General features: G+C 45.9%; 1 protein-coding gene across 4 annotated transcripts in view; it reads left to right on the top strand.

The window, feature by feature from the left end:
• ascc3 (activating signal cointegrator 1 complex subunit 3) overlaps window positions 1-20550 on the top strand; it is a 148503-nt gene that overhangs the window by 110744 nt on the left and 17209 nt on the right. For all 4 annotated transcript variants that reach the window (XM_026185176.2, XM_026185174.2, XM_026185177.2 and 1 more), the window contains 10 exons: window positions 188-408; window positions 1743-1828; window positions 2008-2174; window positions 2359-2504; window positions 5716-5836; window positions 5977-6119; window positions 13627-13764; window positions 15219-15339; window positions 15529-15661; window positions 17177-17302. In XM_026185176.2, coding sequence (XP_026040961.1) covers window positions 188-408; window positions 1743-1828; window positions 2008-2174; window positions 2359-2504; window positions 5716-5836; window positions 5977-6119; window positions 13627-13764; window positions 15219-15339; window positions 15529-15661; window positions 17177-17302 — 1402 coding nt within the window. The remainder of the gene's footprint in view (window positions 1-187; window positions 409-1742; window positions 1829-2007; window positions 2175-2358; window positions 2505-5715; window positions 5837-5976; window positions 6120-13626; window positions 13765-15218; window positions 15340-15528; window positions 15662-17176; window positions 17303-20550) is intronic.

Genomic DNA, 20550 nt, shown 5'->3' with positions numbered 1-20550 from the left:
GCTGGGGACAAGCCTGCACACTGGGGCCAGGTCACGTTACACTCTGATCAGCATCACAGTTTGGATGCAAAAGTCTCACATTGGTTTCTGTTGTTTCTAATAATCATTGTATCATGTAGCCACCTTTAAACTCTGTTGTCTTGTGACCCTTGTCCCATGATCCTTTGCATGACTTCTTCACTCTCAGAGCTACTAGACCTCCAGCCGTTGCCAGTGACTGCTCTGGGTAACCGAGAGTACGAGAGCCTTTACAAGTTCACTCACTTCAACCCCATCCAGACCCAAATCTTCCACACACTGTACCACACCGACACCAACGTGTTGCTGGGAGCGCCGACGGGCTCTGGAAAAACCATCGCAGCAGAGATGGCCATGTTCCGGGTCTTCAACAAGTATCCGTCCTCCAAGGTAGCGTCCCCGAGTCCCTCTGTAGGCATGTAAGGAACAGAGAACCCTCCGCAGTGCCGTGTACAGCATCAGCTCTTTGCTTTTACAGTCATCGTAGCATCGTTCCATCAAAGCTGTGCAGGCCCTAACACTGCATTTCATCGAGACATGATGTAAATTCAGATGACTACATAAGTATATATGAACTGTGGGTTTGGACATTGGGGATTTTAGGAATAGATCAATTAAAGGAAAAGGATGTGCTGGAAGGTGAAAACAAGCACACCGTTGCAGAACTTTGAGCTCTCTGGTTTTGTTTTCATAATTCTTGCACTTGTTTGAGAGTCAAAACTGAATTGAAGTGAACGTCTGCTCCATTATAAGCAACTGTGTGATGGTCATAGTCTGCACAGCTGGAAGTGTTAGCCTCACTATAGTGGGCTAACTGGTAAACAGTGACGCAGCGGGCTAGTCCATTTTATTGCAACAACACGCGGTCACATGCTGGCTGTACCGTAATGATCACATCGTGTGTTTAAAACGAGATTCATTCAAGAGTTTCCTCTGATTTTAGTTTCAGGCGATGACCTCATCAAGAGGAGGAACAGGGCTCAAAGTGGGAAAAGCCATTACCAGTAATCTGGTAGCTACTCTGAGGAATGTGAACATAGTTCTGGTGTCTGTAGCTTTGTTCTACACGACTCTCGTTACGTCCATAACTTTGACTTGTATTAGCAAATTTAGAGGAAGTCGTCATGAAGAATTTTGCTCTTTAGTTCGATGGTGGTTAGTGTACCCACAGGACAACGCTAACAGAGTCAGCTGTGGCTCCTGGAGGTTCCTCAGCAACGCACCGAGCTGCACTGCTTATAAGGAATCCACTGTTACTTCAACATCAGCTCTGGGGCTTTGGTGGTGTGAATGATGCCACGTCCACTTAGTCTGGTTAACTGTTTGCTTTGCAGTCCACCTGCTGTTGTCACTGACTGTGAATGAATGGATGCACAGCACACATACACAGATTTATTCTTTATAAAAGGCAATGAGTCTGTCAACGGTCTGCATGTTACTGTTATTTTTGGCCGTTTGATAAAAATGTATTTCAGCCCTGGAGAAAGAAACCCTAATGATGAGTGTAAACGCTCTCTGTGGATCGCCTTACTGTGGTCGTTTCACTCATGTAGTCAACAGGATCCACACCCTTCCTTACCCTGTGACCCCTGGATCCCAGCAGCAGTCAGCACAGGTGGTTTAAACACACGGCAAAGGCAGCTGAGATGCTCCAGCAGAGCAGTCAGTGTAGGGAAACTAGCCGAGCTTGATCGAGTTATTGTTTGCCTGTGTTCTGTGTTTAGGTCGTGTATATTGCCCCTTTGAAGGCCCTGGTGAGGGAGCGCATTGAGGACTGGAAGGTCAGGATTGAAGAGAAACTTGGAAAAAAGTAAGAACAGAGAAACTCTGCATGTAAAGAGGCCTTAAACACATGAAACTAGCTAATGATGACATGGTTTTTAAACTGGTATCAATTAGGCCTTAAACATAATCGAGTTACTCCTGCAGACACACTGTAAATGCTGTTCATATGACACCAACAAACAGTTTCTTCTTGTGCTTGTGAAGCGTGGTGGAGCTGACCGGGGACGTGACTCCAGACATGAGAGCCATAGCAAAAGCTGACCTGATCGTCACCACGCCCGAAAAGTGGGATGGAGTCAGCAGGAGTTGGCAGAATCGAAGCTACGTCCAGAAAGTAGCGATTCTCATTATCGATGAGATCCACCTGCTGGGTAAGAGTCTACAGCACACCTGGGCCCGCTGGTGTGGAGCAGGTCCTACCTGTATGTTCTTCACCACGGCTCAAAAACGCTTTTGCTCCATGTAGCCCATGATGTCCTAAATATAAACATGTGAAGGCCCTGAAACAGGACTCCCTGTTAGCTGTGTTAGCGTTAGCACTGTGTCTGTTTCCAGGTGAGGACAGAGGTCCAGTCCTCGAGGTCATTGTGTCCAGGACCAACTTCATCTCGTCTCACACTTCCAAGAGTGTTCGAGTAGTTGGGCTGTCCACGGCTCTGGCCAACGCTCGAGACCTGGCTGACTGGTTGGGCATCGGACAGGTCGGCACCTGCATTACATCACACTAGGGCTGGGCGATATGGCCTAAAATCCACATCGCGGAATAATCTGAAACATGTGCGCTAACGATATATCATGATATATTCTTTTCTTCTGTATAACGCATTGTACACACTATAAGGCGCACTTAAAATCCTATCATGTTCTCAAATATCGACAGTGCGCCTTATAATCCGGTGCTCCTTATGTATGAATTCTGGTTGTGCTCACTGACCTCGAACCGATTTTATGTGCTACACGGCGCTCAAACATCTGTCAAAAATGTTTTAGTGCGACTTTGCTAAGCTATGAAGCCGCACCGCCTGATGGATCGTTGGAGCATTACTGCTGCTGTCAGGAGCCTCGCGGAGGAATCTGGGTCCTAAACTCCGTCCCCCTCAGGTCCCAAAGTCAAACGAACACTGAGAGTTAAAAACTGTCTAAATTCTTTCATCTTTAATAAAATGATCAGCGTTGCTGCTTTACCAGGTGTAACTATGAAGTTTAACATCCATGCATCCATGAAAACAGAATCTATTAAATTTAACAGAGTTAGAAGTTAGCAGGAAGTTAGCTCGCTAGTTTCCACCTAAGCATGATATAGCATGTTCTGACTGAGAGATTTCTGAAAAAATTCAAACGTACAGCTCTGCTATCACTTCCAACATAAATGAAGACAGAAAACTAAACAGCAGTGATCTCTAGCAAAACAGCTACGTTAGCCTAACATAAACACAGTGAAGCTGGAGGACGAACACTAACACTTTTACACTTATAAAAGTTAACATGAGGGTTCCTGATGGTTAGAGACAAATGCAATCGCATGGCAGGATGCTGTACACGGACCAAACTTCAGTCAGGAGAACAACTGAGATAATCCATCCACAATACCAGGTTAGTCATTAACCCTTTAAGACCTACCATAGCACCAAGTCCACCAGAGCTTATCTTTATATTCTTACATGCTGTGGAGCCATTTGTGGGAGCATTTCAAGTTGTTATACATCAATACAACCATTATAGTCCAAATTTTAATAATATGTCTGCATTAAGTGCATAGTAATTACATAAATTGCAAAAAAGTGCAATAAACTACAAAAAAATTGAAGATCGTTTTTGTTTTTTTAACATATATTTCTAGTTAGAGAAATTTAAGAGGCTTATCCCTCAAAACTGTAAGTACAAAAAAGTTGCACAAAATAGTTTCCAACCGGGGGAAATTTATTTTGAGTGTCTTCATAGTTTTATTTTTGAGATACACCAATTTTTATATACTGCAGGCAAAACGAAAATAAATATTATAATGCAAATTTGCAAAAAAACAGAATCTTTACCGGTGGCCAAATTTATATTGTTTCTAACGTATACCGTTTATACCGCCCACCCCTACATCACACACTGCCATCCTTTATATACAGGCTTACCAGCTAAAGTCAGTCAAATATTTTGTATCGTAAAACAGTGTCTGTCTTTGTGAGCGCGCGTGTGTGTGCGTGCGTGCGCGTGTTAGCGCACGTGTGTGTGTGTGCATGTGTCTGCATGCATGTGTGTGTGTGTGCGCGTGTTAGAGCGCGTGTGTGTGTGTGTTAGCGCACGTGTGTGTGTGTGCGTGTGTGTGTTAGCGAGCGCGCATGTGCGCGTGTGTGTGTGTGTCTGCATGCATGTGTGTGTGTGTGCGCGTGTTTGTGCGCACGTGTGTGTGCGTGCGTGCGCGTGTTAGCGCACGTGTGTGTGTGTGCGTGTGTCTGCATGTGTGTGTGTGTGTGCGCGTGTTAGAGCGTGTGTGTGTGTGTGCGTTAGCGCACGTGTGTGTGTGTGCGTGTGTGTGTTAGCGAGCGCGCATGTGCGCGCACGTGTGTGTGTGTGCGTGTGTCTGCATGTGTGTGTGTGTGTGCGCGTGTTAGAGCGCGTGTGTGTGTGCGTTAGCGCACGTGTGTGCGTGTGTGTGTTAGCGAGCGCGCATGTGCGCGCACGTGTGTGTGTGTGTGCGCGTGTTTGTGCGCATGTGTGTGAGCGTGCATGTGTGTGTGTGAGCGTGCCTACGTGTGTCAGTTCACGTATAGTTTTGGATGCCCGTCTGCTTGCTCTTTGTTGTTCAGGCAGAAACCATAAATATCCATTCTCTGTTTTCATGTCTGTATCATTGTATCAGTGTGACATATATGATACATAATAACAAGATTGAGCATCAGAGTGATGGAGAGGAAACATTTTACTGTAACACTGATGTCACATTCTCAGCTCTTAACATGCATACAAGGCTCGTTGTGCTCTCGTCCTGAGCCAACTGCGTCCAGGGTCGTAGGACTAAATCTGTGTTCACTAGTTAATATTTGATCATCTATCATAGATTAGAATTCAGATTCTTCTTGTTTTCACATCATAATGAAGTGTTTAGTTTTCTTATTTTTCCCACTCATGTTTTGTCTTTTAATGACTGTTTATGTCACACAGGCAGACAAAGACACACATGTGGCATTGGCTCCACCCAGGGTAATAGTTATTCATGGTAATAGTAACTCAGGGTAATAGTAACTCAGGGTAATAGTTACTCTGCTAGGGGTGGAAACTGTCCCAGTTCAAACAAAGGACAAAGTCCTCATCATGCTCAGTTTGGTGTTGAAGCTGTACCTGTGCACTGCTCGTGCCCTGCAGCTGCTGCTCAATGATGAGCTTCATCAGCAGCCTCCATGTTTGTGCGTAGTCCATCCAGTACTTTGATTTTGTGGTATGTCATGAACATTAGAGACTAAAAGGAGCTTGCAGCAGTTTAACAAACCTTTATATCAGCCAGTCTTTGTAGTGTGTGTAGATGTGAGTTACACTTTGCACCATCAGAGTCAAACACTGGAGCTTTCCTTTGCTCTGCCTTCAGAGCTGTAGAGGAGACGTGCTGTCTTTGTGTTGTCCATAAATCTGGCTGCTTGGCTGCTGTTGGGACTGAGCTGCTAATCCATTATCCAGGCTTTTAAGACATCTGCACACATGCTGCAGCCCTCAATATAATAACACTGCAAAAAATGCCACACACACTTTCAACATGCTATCACACAGTAAGTTCACTTTGGCCATAGCACCTTATCACACAGTAAACACAGAGAGCAGCTCTGTGCCTGCATGACAGTGACAGAGTGTTCACATTGCAGACAGACGGGCCTCCTGTTGCCAGCTGCGCACATTAAATCTCTCTTCTTCTCGTCTTTGGTCTAACAGGTGGGTTTGTTTAACTTCCGTCCGTCTGTGCGCCCGGTCCCACTTGAAGTTCACATCCACGGTTTTCCAGGACAGCACTACTGCCCCCGCATGGCCAGCATGAACAAGCCCACCTTCCAAGGTGCAGCTTTGTACACACTGTTTTTGCACGTTAGCACATGTGCACGTGAGATGTTGCTGGCTTTTCATGCAGCATTGTTTGGTAATACTCCTTGACCATGTGCAATATTGAAACTAACTACTGTTTTGGACTCTCCACAGCGATACGCGCTCACTCTCCAGCCAAGCCTGTGCTCATTTTTGTGTCATCACGAAGGCAAACTCGCCTGACCGCCCTGGACCTCATCGCCTACCTGGCTACAGAGGACAACCCCAAACAGTGGCTGCACCAGGATGAGAGAGAGGTTTGCTGACACACAGCAGCTCTTTCATGCACGCTGTGCTCATATGTCATAATAATATTCAAACGTTTTAAAGTCCCTCAAGGTCACCTTACATTAGTACAACAAAATAAAAACAAGAATAAGTAGTGTATATATATTACACACACACACAAACACACACACAGACACACACACAGACACACACAGACACACACACACACACACACAGACACACACACACACACACTTCTGTTTATCCGGGGCTGGGTCGTGGGGGCAGCAGCCCAATCAGAGAAGCCCAGGCCTCCCTCTCCCGCCTCCTGCAGCTGGCCTGGGAACACCCAGGCGTTCCCAGGCCAGGCGCTGGGTGATTGTGGAAAACCACCCAGTTCTACTGCTGACTGCTGCTGAGCTTTATTTCTAAATGTTATGTGTCCTTCTGTCCTTCCATCACAACATCACTGTCACTTCTAGAGACACTGGTCCCACAGCAGGATACTCCCACAGCCGTGTTTCACTGCGGGGGCGGCGTTCACCCTCCCTTCTGATGCCAAATATATGATTAATTCATAGATTTGGATTCTTTATTAATGATGTTCACAGTGAATGTATTTAAGTTAGGCCTCCCTTCATGGACACTGAGAACATGTAATGAGCTGAGCACTGTGCCAGTCCTCACCTTTCTGTTACCTGTTTATTTATCTGGATTAACATTACTAATCTAACCTAAATTATAGATGTCGAAGTCATAGATCTGCTTTCCTGGGCCCTGCAGACTCAGTAAATATGCAGTGTCTTATACCATAGGCAGATTTCTGTGTGTATAGCCCTCCTGCCTCAGTGTGTGTGTGTTCCACTGATATATGCCGCTGCCTGCTGCTTCCCTGCACCGGCCTGTGTAACAGCTCAGCTTCCTGCTGTTTGACTGACAGGCTTCTAGTGATGGCTGCTTAACGCTCGCCGGGGGTCACCGCCACGACAAATCCCATCTCTGGCCTGACAGCTCTTTATTCCCTCTGCTGCTGCTCTCAGGGCCTGATGTTTCTCTTCCATTTGATTTCTACAGCCTGAGCGTTATTATCTCATACCCACTGTTTCACTTCAGTTAGTGTATTTGAAATTTAAAATGTAATTTGAATCACTGTTTTTATTCAACGTCATCTTTCTTTCTCCCAAAGCTGGGTTGGAATTGGTTCTTATGTGCATCGTTTCATTTTACTGCTACACAGACACTTCTCAGAATAATGACATATTATCTCATATATATCTCTCTCTCTCTCTCTCTCTATATATATATATATATGTATACATGTATATATATATATATATATATATATATATATAAATATATATATATATATATATATATATTTATATATATATATATATATATATATATATATATATATATATATATTTCGATACAAAAAAATGTTCATGCCTTTTTAATTTGTCATTTATTAAAATTATAAATATATATTTTAACTCAAAAGTACAGTTTTTAAATTTAACCCTAACCCTTGTGCGTGTTTTTTATTTTGACAGCGAATGCGCACCTGCGGACCACTTATGTGCAGCCCTGGTTATTTAGCTCGTCATATCGCAGCCACAGAAATTCTTTTGTCCATGAAACCATAAAGCTGCACTTTCTTTTTGCCTTATAGTCTGATTTGTCATAACTTCTCCGTTTTGTGGTAAGCTTTTCTTTGGCTGTCACTTCTTCACCCTGACCTGTCTTATTTGGCTCAGCAGAACTGAAATGCTTTTACACGCTCACTCACATAAGCTCAGCGATTCTCTGCGATCAACCTCTCACATGTTTAAGCTGCGGGAGATTTCACTTGTCATGTTTGCATAGTAAGCTAACGATTAATAAGACGATGTCAGAGGAATTGGTGCACAAATTATCATCACTCACAGATCAGTGCTGTCGCTCTCTATACACAGTTCGCACGATTGCAAAGTGAAAGCAAAAAAACAAGCGCAAATTCAAACGCGATTTCAATATGTCACATATTGACAGTGGCTCACCGATGCCAATGACATAATTACCCAGCTACATTTCTGAAAGAATGCAAAAGCATTGACATATATTTTTCCTTCCTACAATAGCCCGACGGGCAGGGAAGAGATAGATTTTGGTAGCCCGACTGAAAAAATCGCTAGCTCCGGGACGTCGGGCTAGCGATTTTGCGAGCCCTGTATCTGATTGAGGAATCACTCATCTTTGGAAAAGAGAGTTTATTACAGAGAAATGGCTCTTTCCAAAATAAAAGCTATACTATCCGCTTCTTCTGGGCTATATTCTCAGCAGCAGTTAGTAGCATGTTTGCTTTTTTTTGTCTGCTTCCACTTGTCTTTGCACTAGGATGATGTCGGTGTAAATGTGCAGTCATATTCGTTGTGTTCCCACTAGTGCTTTCAGGTTAATCTCGTTGAAATGACCTTAAAGCCACAACACGGCAAATCTCCGTTAACGAGCTACCGCCGATCGCCCCGTACATGGGGCTAGACGGCCAACACGTTAACGAGCTAACTGCGCTAACACACTAGTTCCCACCCATGTAATTGAGCATTGCATGGCACATCCAACATACTGTTTTACTTTAGTCCATGACTCGCTTACCTTCAGGGTCATACGTCACATGAAAACCAAAATAATTCCAAACGCCAGATCTGAATGAGGGTGGGGGAGGTCCATGTTGCAAGGAGAGCTTAACTTCTGTCTCGCTAGCTTGCCCTGTGCTCTTCCTCCTGACTATGCTGTCTGTGTTGAGCGCTCAGTGAATCTGCGTTCGACTACTCCGCCTAGGCTGCACTGTCGACCCTAGGCGGAGTAGTCGAACGCAGATTCACTGAGCGCTCAACACAGACAGCATCGTCAGAAGGAAAGTTGATAAAATAAATTACAAATTTTGTATTGTTCGATACATATGCGTACCGAACCGAAATCACTGTATCGAACGGTTCAATATCGATACAAATATCGTTGCACCCCTAGTATATACATATATATACATATGTATGTATGTATATATATATATATATATATATACGTATATGTATATATATATGTATATGTATATATATATGTATATGTATATATATGTGTATATATATATATATATATATGTGTATATGTATATATATATATGTATATATATATAAAAACACCCAGCACGCCCCTGCGGGCGGTTTATCCTTCAAGCTCGGGTCCTCTACCAGAGGCCTGGGAGCTTGAGGGTCCTGCGCAGTATCTTAGCTGTTCCCAGGACTGCGCTCTTCTGGACAGAGATCTCCGATGTTGTTCCCGGGATCTGCTGGAGCCACTCGCCTAGCTTGGGAGTCACCGCACCTAGTGCTCCGATTACCACGGGGACCACCGTTACCTTCACCCTCCACATCCTCTCGAGCTCTTCTCTGAGCCCTTGGTATTTCTCCAGCTTCTCGTGTTCCTTCTTCCTGATATTGCTGTCATTCGGAACCGCTACATCGATCACTACGGCCGTCTTCTTCTGTTTGTCCACTATGTCCGGTTGGTTAGCCACCACCATTTTGTCCGTCTGTATCTGGAAGTCCCACAGGATCTTAGCTCGGTCATTCTCCACCACCCTTGGGGGCATCTCCCATTTTGACCTCGGGACTTCCAGGTTATACTCGGCACAGATGTTCCTGTACACTATGCCGGCCACTTGGTTATGGCGTTCCATGTATGCCTTGCCTGCTAGCATCTTGCACCCTGCTGTTATGTGCTGGATTGTCTCTGGGGCATCTTTACACAGCCTGCACCTGGGGTCTTGCCTGGTGTGATAGACCCCAGACTCTATGGATCTTGTGCTCAGAGCTTGTTCTTGTGCTGCCATGATTAGTGCTTCTGTGCTGTCTTTCAGTCCAGCTTTGTCCAGCCACTGGTAGGATTTCTGGATATCAGCCACCTCCTCTATCTGCCGGTGGTACATACCGTGCAGGGGCCTGTCCTTCCATGATGGTTCCTCGTCTCCCTCCTCTTTCTTGGGTTTCTGCTGCCTGAGGTATTCACTGAGCACTCGGTCAGTTGGGGCCATCTTCCCAATGTATTCTTGGATGTTCGTTGTCTCATCCTGGACTGTGGTGCTGACACTCACCAGTCCCCGGCCCCCTTCCTTCCGCTTAGCGTACAGCCTCAGGGTGCTGGACTTGGGGTGAAACCCTCCATGCATGGTAAGGAGCTTTCTTGTCTTTATGTCAGTGGCTTCTATCTCCTCCTTTGGCCAGCCTATTACCCCAGCAGGGTACCTGATCACGGGCAGGGCGTACGTGTTGATGGCCCGGATCTTGTTCTTACCATTCAGCTGACTCCTCAGGACTTGCCTGACCCTCTGCAGGTACTTGGTGGTTGCAGCTTTTCTAGCGGCCTCTTCATGGTTATAAATAATTTCCCCCAGGGATCAATAAAGTATTCTGATTCTGATTCTGATTCTGATGGTTCCCATTCGCCTGCGGGATCCCCAAGTACTTGTAACTGTCCTCTATGTCTGCAATGTTGCCTTCTGGTAGTTCAATCCCCTCAGTTCTGACTACCTTCCCTCTCTTTGTTACCATCCGACTACACTTCTCCAGTCCGAACGACATTCCAATGTCATTGCTGTATAGCCTGGTAGTGTGGATCAGTGAATCGATGTCTCGTTCACTCTTGGCATACAGCTTGATGTCATCCATGTACAGGAGGTGGCTGACAACTGCTCCGTTCCGTAGTTGGTATCCGTAGCCAGTCTTGTTAATGATCTCACTGAGGGGGTTCAGGCCTATGCAGAACAGCAGTGGGGACAGAGCATCTCCTTGGTAGATCCCGCACTTGATGGTGACTTGTGCTATGGGCTTGGAGTTGGCCTCTAGTGTTGTACGCCACATCCCCATTGAGTTCCTGATGAAGGCTCTTAGGGTCCCATTGATCTTGTACAATTCTAGGCATTCCAGTATCCAGCTGTGGGGCATTGAGTCATAGGCCTTCTTGTAATCAATCCAGGCAGTGCACAGGTTGGTCAGTCTGGTCTTGCAGTCAAACTGATTGTTCTGTCTACCAGTAGCTGGTGTTTTGCGCCTCTGGTATTCTTGCCAATTCCTTTCTGTGTCCCGCTCATGTATTGACCCATGTGCCTGTTCATCTTAGCCGATATGATGCCTGACAGGAGCTTCCATGTAGTACTGAGGCAGGTTATTGGTCGGTAGTTGGAGGGGACCGGTCCCTTCTTGGGGTCCTTGGGGATCAGGACCGTCCGGCCTTCAGTTAGCCATTCCGGGTGTCTCTCGTTAACTAGCAGCTGGTTCATTTGTGCTGCCAGACGCTCGTGGAGTGCAGTTAGCTTCTTCAGCCAGTAGGCGTGAACCATGTCGGGCCCTGGTGCTGTCCAACTCTTCATACTGGAGACCCTTTCTTGGATATCTGCCACTGTGATGGTTACTGGACCCTGTTCAGGGAGGTCGCTGTGGTCTGCCCTCAGATCCTCTAGCCACTGAGCATTGCCGTTATGGGTTGCATCCTTCTCCCATATGCTCTTCCAGTATTGCTCCGTCTCCAGCCTTGGTGGTGCTGTTCTCTTATTGTTCCCTTGCCACTGAGAGTACACCTTTGCTGGTTCTGTGGAGAACAGCTGGTTTATTCTCCTGCCTTCTATCTCTCTGGTGTACCTCCTCAAGCGGCTGGCCAAGGCTGTGAGTCTTTGCTTGGCAGTTTCCAAGGCCTCAGGTATGGACAGCTTGCTGTATTTCTTATGCACCTTCTTTGTCGCACCTTTCTGCAACTCCGTTAGTTGGCTAACCTCCCTCCGTGCTACTTTGATCTTGCCCTCTAGCCTCCTTCTCCATGGAGGGTACTGCCCCTTGTGGCTGTTCAACTTGTAGCCAAGCATCTCACTGATCACTGCTGCCATATTGTATGGTGTGAAAAAATCAACTGTGGGAGCAATCATCAGAAAATGGAAGACATACAAGACCACTGATAATCTCCCTCGATCTGGGGCTCCACGCAAGATCTCATCCCGTGGGGTCAGAATGATCATGAGAACGGTGAGCAAAGATCCCAGAACCACACGGGGGGACCTGGGGAATGACCTGCAGAGAGCTGGGACCAAAGTAACAAAGGTCACCATCAGTAACACACTACAACGGCAGGGAATCAAATCCCGCAGTGCCAGACGTGTTCCGCTGCTGAAGCCAGTGCATGTCCAGGCCCGTCTGAAGTTTGCCAGAGAGCACATGGATGATACAGCAGAGGATTGGGAGAATGTCATGTGGTCAGATGAAACCAAAGTAGAACTTTTTGGTATAAACTCAACTCGTCGTGTTTGGAGGAAGAAGAATACTGAGTTGCATCCCAAGAACACCATACCTACTGTGAAGCATGGGGGTGGAAACATCATGCTATGGGGCTGTTTTTCTGCCAAGGGGACAGGACGACTGATCCGTGTTAAGGACAGAATGAATGGGGCCATGTATCGTGAGATTTTGAGCCAAAACCTCCTTCCATCAGTGAGAACTTTGAAGATGAAACGAGGCTGGGTCTTCCAACATGACAATGATCCAAAACACACCGCCCGGGCAACAAAGGAGTGGCTCCGTAAGAAGCATTTGAAAGTCCTGGAGTGGCCTAGCCAGTCTCCAGACCTCAACCCCATAGAAAATCTGTGGCGGGAGTTGAAAGTCCGTGTTGCTCGGCGACAGCCCCAAAACATCACTGCTCTCGAGAAGATCTGCATGGAGGAATGGGCCAAAATACCAGCTACTGTGTGTGCAAACCTGGTAAAGACCTATAGTAAACGTTTGACCTCTGTTATTGCCAACAAAGGTTATGTTACAAAGTATTGAGTTGTATTTTTGTTATTGACCAAATACTTATTTTCCACCCTGATTTACCAATAAATTCTTTACAAATCCTACCATGTGGATTCATGGATTTATTTTTTCACATTCTGTCTCTCACAGTTGAAGTGTACCTCTGGTGCAAATTACTGACCTCTGTCATCATTTTAGGTGGGGGAACTTGCACAATCGGTGGCTGACTAAATACTTTGTTGCCCCACTGTACATATGTGTGTGTGTGTGTGTGTATATATATATATGTGTATATGTATATATATATATGTGTAGATATGTAGATATATATATGTGTATATATACACACATTCACACTCTGATGGATGCATCGGAGAGCACCATGCGGTTAGTATTTTGTCAAAAGATATTTGGCATGCAGACTAGAGGAGTCTAGGATCAAATCACCAACCTAGTTTTTTCCATATCAGTCAATATGAGATTTGTGAGTCAGGATTGGGTTGATGTCCAGTTTAAATATGTTATATATGTACATGAGGATGGCAAAAGTCCACACGACGCGCCCAGTGTAACAGCATAATTTTGAATAAATGAACACGACAGACCACATTAGAAGCAAAGTTTATCGTAACGAAGCCCTGGGACTAGAGAGCTCGTTACTCCTCGGTGAGATTTGTTTTTCGTACTAATCACTGTCTGTGCTCTGGTTTGTTTGCAGATAGAGGACATCATTGGCACAGTTCGAGATTCCAACCTGAAGCTGACACTGGCCTTTGGGATCGGCATGCATCATGCAGGCCTCCATGAGAGAGACAGAAAGACTGTAGAGGAGCTGTTTGTCAACTGTAAGATTCAGGTATTCCCTCACCCCGCTGCTGGGCTGCTAATCTGGCACAGCTGATGCACATGTAGGCTGATGGGTTAGTGTCTCCATAAATATACAGGCTACGGTCCTAGCAGCACTGACAGCAGCCTGTTCATTCATTTGCATAACTGACACTGGAATGACCAATCAAATCTCTTAATGCAACCGGCCCCTCCCCTGCCCTTCCTGTGCGTTCATGCAGCTAATAGAACTGCAGTTTAGTGAGGAAGAAGTGGCTGATAAGGACGGACAAACAAAAGCAAAAAGTGCTTTACAGTGTTGTTCACATGGCTCTTTGGCGTTCTCATGTACGCACATGTTTCCAGCTGCACTCTCCTGCTCACACACCACACAGCTCTCTCCTAAGGCAGCTACTGAAATGAGGACGACACGGTTGGTGTGATGGATGACAGCTGTGGCTCCCCTGGCACCGCCCCCTGAACCCACTGCTCCACCCTTCCCCTGCAGCTGAGCCACAAACCACACCCTGCCACAGAGGGGTCAGCATCTGCATCTGCTGACCCCACTGTGCATGTGAAGGCAGACAAACTCGAACCTACTGCACCAATGTAGTGTACATAGAAATGCAGCATGTGTGGCAAAATTCAATTCAATTTTATTTATATGGCGCCAAATCACAACAACAGTCGCCTCAAGGCGCTTCATAGATACAGAGAAAAACCCAACAGTCATATGACCCCCTATGAGCAGCTCTTTGGCGACAGTGGGAAGGAAAAACTCCCTTTTAACAGGAAGAAACCTCCAGCAGCACCAGGCTCAGGGAGGGGCGGGGCCATCTGCTGTGGTTGGGGTGAGAGAAGGAAGACAGGATAAAGACATGCTGTGGAAGAGAGACAGAGGTTAATAACAGATATGATTCAATGCAGAGAGGTCTGTTAACACATAGTGAGTGAAGAAGAAACACCCAGTGCATCATGGGAATCCCCGGCAGCCTATGTCTATTGCAGCATAACTAAGGGAGGATTCAGGGTCACCTGGTCCAGCCCTAACTATATGCTTTAGCAAAAAGGAAAGGTCGAAGCCTAATCTTGAAAGTAGAGATAGTGACATGTTTCACAGCGTTACAGTCTGTGTTCGGTATGACCTCCTTATTCTTCATCACAGCCTGAACTATCTTAGGAAAGCCTTCCTGTCATTTCCTTTAGTGGTCTTCAGGAATAGTTTTCCAGGCTCTTTCAAGCACATTCCAAAGCTTTTCCTTTTCCTGGAATTTCTGTAATTGGGCAAAACCCCAGCTGTCTCTCTCCGTCTGCCTGTCCTCACTTCCTGTTGTTCTGTCTGCTCCACACACAGGTCTGTTAGTGCTACAGAGGATGAATGCTGCTACATTAATCCTGTGCACAGTTAGACTCTGTCACTCCTCAGCTGCTGTGTCTATATCTCACGTCCTGTTTGGTTGTAACTCATTTCTAAAATGTCACCAGGTTCTGATTGCTACCAGCACTCTGGCCTGGGGAGTGAACTTCCCCGCTCACCTGGTTGTCGTCAAGGGAACCGAGTACTACGATGGCAAATCCAGGCGCTATGTGGACTACCCCATCACAGGTACAGCTCAGTGACAGCCTGGGTGTGGTCTCTGTGGAACAGGAAGTGTGCTTCCTCCAGTCTGTGTGACGTTAAACTCCGCATTAAGAAGCTCTCTCATATAGCTGTCACTGACGCTCAGAACAAACTGCATTAACAGATCGTAAACGTTCTGCTCTAAAGGTTGTGTGTAACTGTGTGTGTGTGTAGACGTGCTGCAGATGATGGGGCGAGCAGGCCGTCCTCAGTTTGATGACCAGGGCAAAGCAGTGATCCTTGTCCACGACATAAAGAAGGATTTCTACAAGAAGTTTCTGTACGAGCCGTTTCCTGTAGAGTCCAGGTAACAGCACAATCTTCATCATCAGGATTCCTGCCATAGTCATCTGTTAGTGTCAAAGACTGGGCCCATCTGTGGATGTCTAATGTATTTAAATCTTTATGACCCGTAACTGTTCACACCAAGGTTAAAGTACTGTGATACATATCAGGCCTTATGTGAAAGCATGCTGTCAGTACAAACAGGATGCTGCTGTTTCCCCTTCGGATCAGTCTGTCCTGCAGCACTGACAGCGTCTAAGTGGGACGAGATACTTTCAGTCTTTACATGATGCTTTCTGTTCACACAACACACCTGCAGTCGTAGTTCCTCAGTGTTTTATACTGTGTGTGTGTTTTACACTGTGTGTGTGTGTTTTATACTGTGTGTGTGTTTTATACTGTGTGTGTGTTTTATACTGTGTGTGTGTTTTACACTGTGTGTGTGTGTTTGTGTGTTTTACAGTGATTTCTTCTCCTTTGTCAGACCCACAGGTGCTCTGAGGGCCTCGCAGCTCTCTTCAAGTCTTAGATTGATGTTTATCATAAACGTAAACATTAGAGATAACAGCAGCGGCGAGGTGCCAGGGCGTTAAATCACTCTCCGAGGACGCTAATAGCACCTACACGATAAAAGAGATCGCACATTTTGTCTCGCTGGTTTTTGTTGAGTATTTATATGATGGTGTGTTGGGTTCAGTGTAATTAATGTGAGTAATATTTCAAGAAAACAGCTCATTTTTTCAGTGTCCCTGAAATGTTTTATATCAAAGTGGACGTGCTGCAGACTGGAGCCACTACAGTTGTTGCAGTGAACAGAGGGAGCACGTTTTTTAAATGCAGTTTTTGGACAGCGGTCATACTTTGTGACATGTGTGCGTTCTGGTCAGAGTGGGAAATCTGACAGGAAGCTAGAAAGACTCTGGGAATCTTTCAGAGGAAACAGAAAAAAAGATGCTTTCACTGTCCAAATGCAGAGGTTTGTTTTACACAGACATGTTGAATGAAGTCGTTACTATCAGCTCATGTTCACTGTAATCACGCATGAATGCAACATCAGCAGTGTCGTTAATAAAGATAAACTGGTGACCTTATACACTGTCATTATAGTCTCCTCCCTGTTAGCAATAGCATTCACGTGTTAGCACAGGTAGTATGTAAACAAAGCAGACAGTTTATCTCTAACATCAGCAACAGGCTTGGTATCAGATATGATTCATGTTCTTTGTAGTGTGACTGCAGTCTTTGGACTGCACTGTCACTGTAGAGCCACCGTGATGACACTGGTGGGGCATCCATGGATCAGAGCCCAGGGTTTGTTTCCTGTTCAGTGTCGGGCTGCAGTAGTTTGTGTGCAAATCTCTGCTGCAACATGTGGTCACCGCTGTCCTGGAAACCACTGCAAGTGATGCAAAATTGTATTTACATGCTTTTAGGTGCTGGTTTTACAGCACCATCGTTACCCTCTGCCAGCATGCTGCTGTTTAGAAAGGCCTACAGTGATAAGTCAACCAGCTGATGTGTCGTGTCGTATCCTCAGCCTCCTCGGCGTGCTCTCTGATCATCTGAATGCTGAGATTGCTGCAGGAACCATCTCATCCAAGCAGGACGCCATGGACTACATCACCTGGACCTACTTCTTCAGACGGCTGATGATGAATCCCAGGTTAGCCCAGCACACACACACACCTGTGCATAGTGTAGACACAGCCTGGTTATTGCTGTGATGTGTTGTTCAGCCAAACATCTGCTATGTAGACAGAGCCCACTCCAGAACATTCCAGCCTGTTGGTAATTGCACGCCTGTCATCCCACATTTACCACTGACGGAGGCCCAGCAGTGGCACTGTAACCCTGCAGGCCTGTGAGTCCAGATGATATCTGGATTCAAACTGGGATTTTGGGTCAGTGTTCACATTTCAGAGAGGCTTTGGAGCGTCGCTGCATTCATTTGTTGTCATCTGCTGCAAACTGTGGGCACACAGCTGCGTCTGTGTGCGTCCCTCACTGCAGCCCTGCTGACTTCACTGTTTCTCACTGAAAGATGAAGGAGTGGTTTGATCATCAATGTTATAAACAGCATTACAGTTACAAAGCAGCCTGCTGGGTTTCTAAATAGTGTTCATGGTAAACTATTATAGTTTTGTTTGCCTGACAGCTCCGTGTTGGCTGTATACAGACACTGGACATCGCGCTTTTCTACTCATCTGAGCACTCAAAGCACATTCACACAAGCACTTTTTCCTAAGTGCTCCCTAACTACATTCACGGCTGCCTCGCTGTGCCATCAGCAGCTTCGTGGCGCTGAGCCTGATGGCGTGGCTTTCAAACAGGCCCCGCCTCTGAAATGTGTTTGGTCATAAACACGCTCGGTGCTCATGTGTCTGTGCTGCTAACATGTGGAGCTGTGACAGTAACACACGCCCACACACACACACACACACACACACACAGTGTGTGACAGTAACACGCCCATAAATGAGGCCATCCAATGTCTCCACGGCTGCTTCTACTCCTTCAGCTGTGATGTCACCTCCGTGTTAGTGCGCTATGAAAGGTTTGGTATGATAATCATAATGACATCATTTGTTACATGGTTTACATGCACGACTTCCTCCACCTCAGACAGCGTTTGCATCACACAGTTCTGATGATCCGTGTTTATCTCGTTCTTAGTGCAAACAGAGAGTTTGTGAGGGAAGTGCTGCTGCCTCAGTGTTGCTGCTTTACACCAGACAAATAATAATAGTAGTAGGAGGGTATGTGAATATTATCACAGTACAGCCTGATTTAAAACTGGATCCCTGTGAAACCGTAAGTGTTTAATAAAGTCAGAGGTGAGCAATGCTGCCTTTCCACACGAGGAGTCACCCCATCACCCGTCAGAGAGGATGCAGGTGTAAGGCGCTCCACCTCAAAAGTCCGTCCACCTTTTATCTACAGTTCATCACCTGTCTGAAACAAACCGCTTTGGCTGCCCTCCTCTGCCCGTCCTCACATCCAGGACTCGGTGACTATCGTGGCATTCGCTCTCACTGACATGACGACACCACAGGAACAAAACTGTTTCCCAAAGTAAGAGACTGACCTTGAGCCCAGAGCAGGACTGTAGACTGTAGGATTCATTATTCAACTGTAGGACTGTTTTCTGCTTGTAGGCCTTTGATAATAACTGAGAAGAGTCAGTGACTCAGTTTGAGACGTGCACACATATCTGACATTGAAATCTTGTATTTTTTGTCAGTTTTCGAGGATTTTAAAACAAAAGCATCAATACGAGTTTATAAAAACTATCTTACAGTTACAATTCATCATTTCGTCTTATCAGCTTCAGAAACCATGAAACGTGGTTTGTAACTGACTATAGAGAACCAGATGGCACTAATTAGCACAACTGCCCGTCAGTAATGACCCTGTTTTCCAGTCTTACCACGATGTTGTTGATACATTCACACAGATTTTGTTGCCTCGGATCTTAAAATGTTTCCTTCAGCATGGAAAAAGCCACATGTGCTGTAGTTTCCCAGCAGTACAGGCACAAATATTGGCTTTGTGAACTAATGAAAGTTGTCTTTGATTGTGCTTCTGCTGACGCTCAGGTGCTAACTGTTAGCATCTCTGAGCATGCTAATAACGCTGCAGCCTGAGAGTGGTTTTCCTGCAGGAGCCAGGAGAACAGCCAGCTTTGCTACTCTGTGTTTACTGGATGCTAATGCTGTTCCACCATCATCATGCCCTGCACACGCTAACATGGATGTTATTAGTGTTTACATGTTCCCAGCATTAGCCAGTTTGTTGAATCGCGACTCTGTAGAGCCCACACTACAGCGTGTGCCCTCACAGTCTAAGGCTGGTGTGTTTGCTGAGAACTGCTGATGTCTTGCAGCTCATAGATCCTGACCTCCTGTACTGAAGGCTGAGCAGCTGACTGCGTCTGTACTCGCCGTCACAGAAAGACAGCGTGTGCTAATACCTGCTGACAGCTTTGCAGGCCGTCGTCTGTGATGTTGTAGCTGTTTACTGTCACCAGCTGACAGCGTCACACTCGGCCTGCCTTCCTGTGCTGTGATTGGTGGTTCAGCCAGCTGTGTAGAAGAGCAAGGTTACAGCATGTGAGATGATTGCAGCAGTCAGCGTGCTGATTGGCTGATCCTAATTCATTGTCATGGTGATGAGGCCAGTGCAAATGTGAGGCTTTCTTCTTTTAATATTTTTGGATGTATTCATGTTTTTAAACATTAAACATGGTGAAGTAGTTTGACAACAGTTTGAAAATTTGAAGCTTATATTTCACAGCAAGCGCTACATATCTCTGCACAGTGGGCCATAAGCTGCTCAGGCCTGTGATGGTTTCACACGTCAGCATGTTTGTGTGGAAGCAGAACCATGAAACAAGCTTCAAGGACGTCTTTCAGCTGTTGCACTTCAGTAGCTCTGACCCAGAGTCACACAGGGTCTGCAGACAGGAGAGAACCTTCACCTTCAGAGGAGACGTTGTGCTTTAGTGCTTAAACCAACGTGTTTCTAAATGTGCAGCTTTTATTTTGAAGGCAGACGTTCTCCATGTTGTGCTCTTGACAGTTGAACTGCTGAGTAGCTGGCGGCTCTTTGCTTCCTGTGTTAACGTCTGCTCCTACACCAGCAGTGATGTGGAGGTTTGGCCTGTTTTGCATGTACGCTCCTCCACCTGTGCTGCAGGTGGAGGAGCGTACATGATGTCACACCAATGGGAGACCACAGCAGTGTTCAGTGCATGTCCTACACATCAGCACCAAATACATTCATTATGCAAGTTAGTCTGGTTGGTATCAAATGAACATCGGTGATAACATGTGGAGCTGTTAACACAGATATCAATGATCATGCATCATTTATTGATTATAAAACAGCTGTTTCACCTCAGAGATGAGCTGA

This window comes from Astatotilapia calliptera, chromosome 11 (assembly GCF_964374335.1).
Source record: "Astatotilapia calliptera chromosome 11, fAstCal68.1, whole genome shotgun sequence".
NCBI classification, from domain to species: Eukaryota; Metazoa; Chordata; class Actinopteri; order Cichliformes; family Cichlidae; genus Astatotilapia; species Astatotilapia calliptera.
This window is presented reverse-complemented; position numbering and strand designations above follow the sequence as displayed.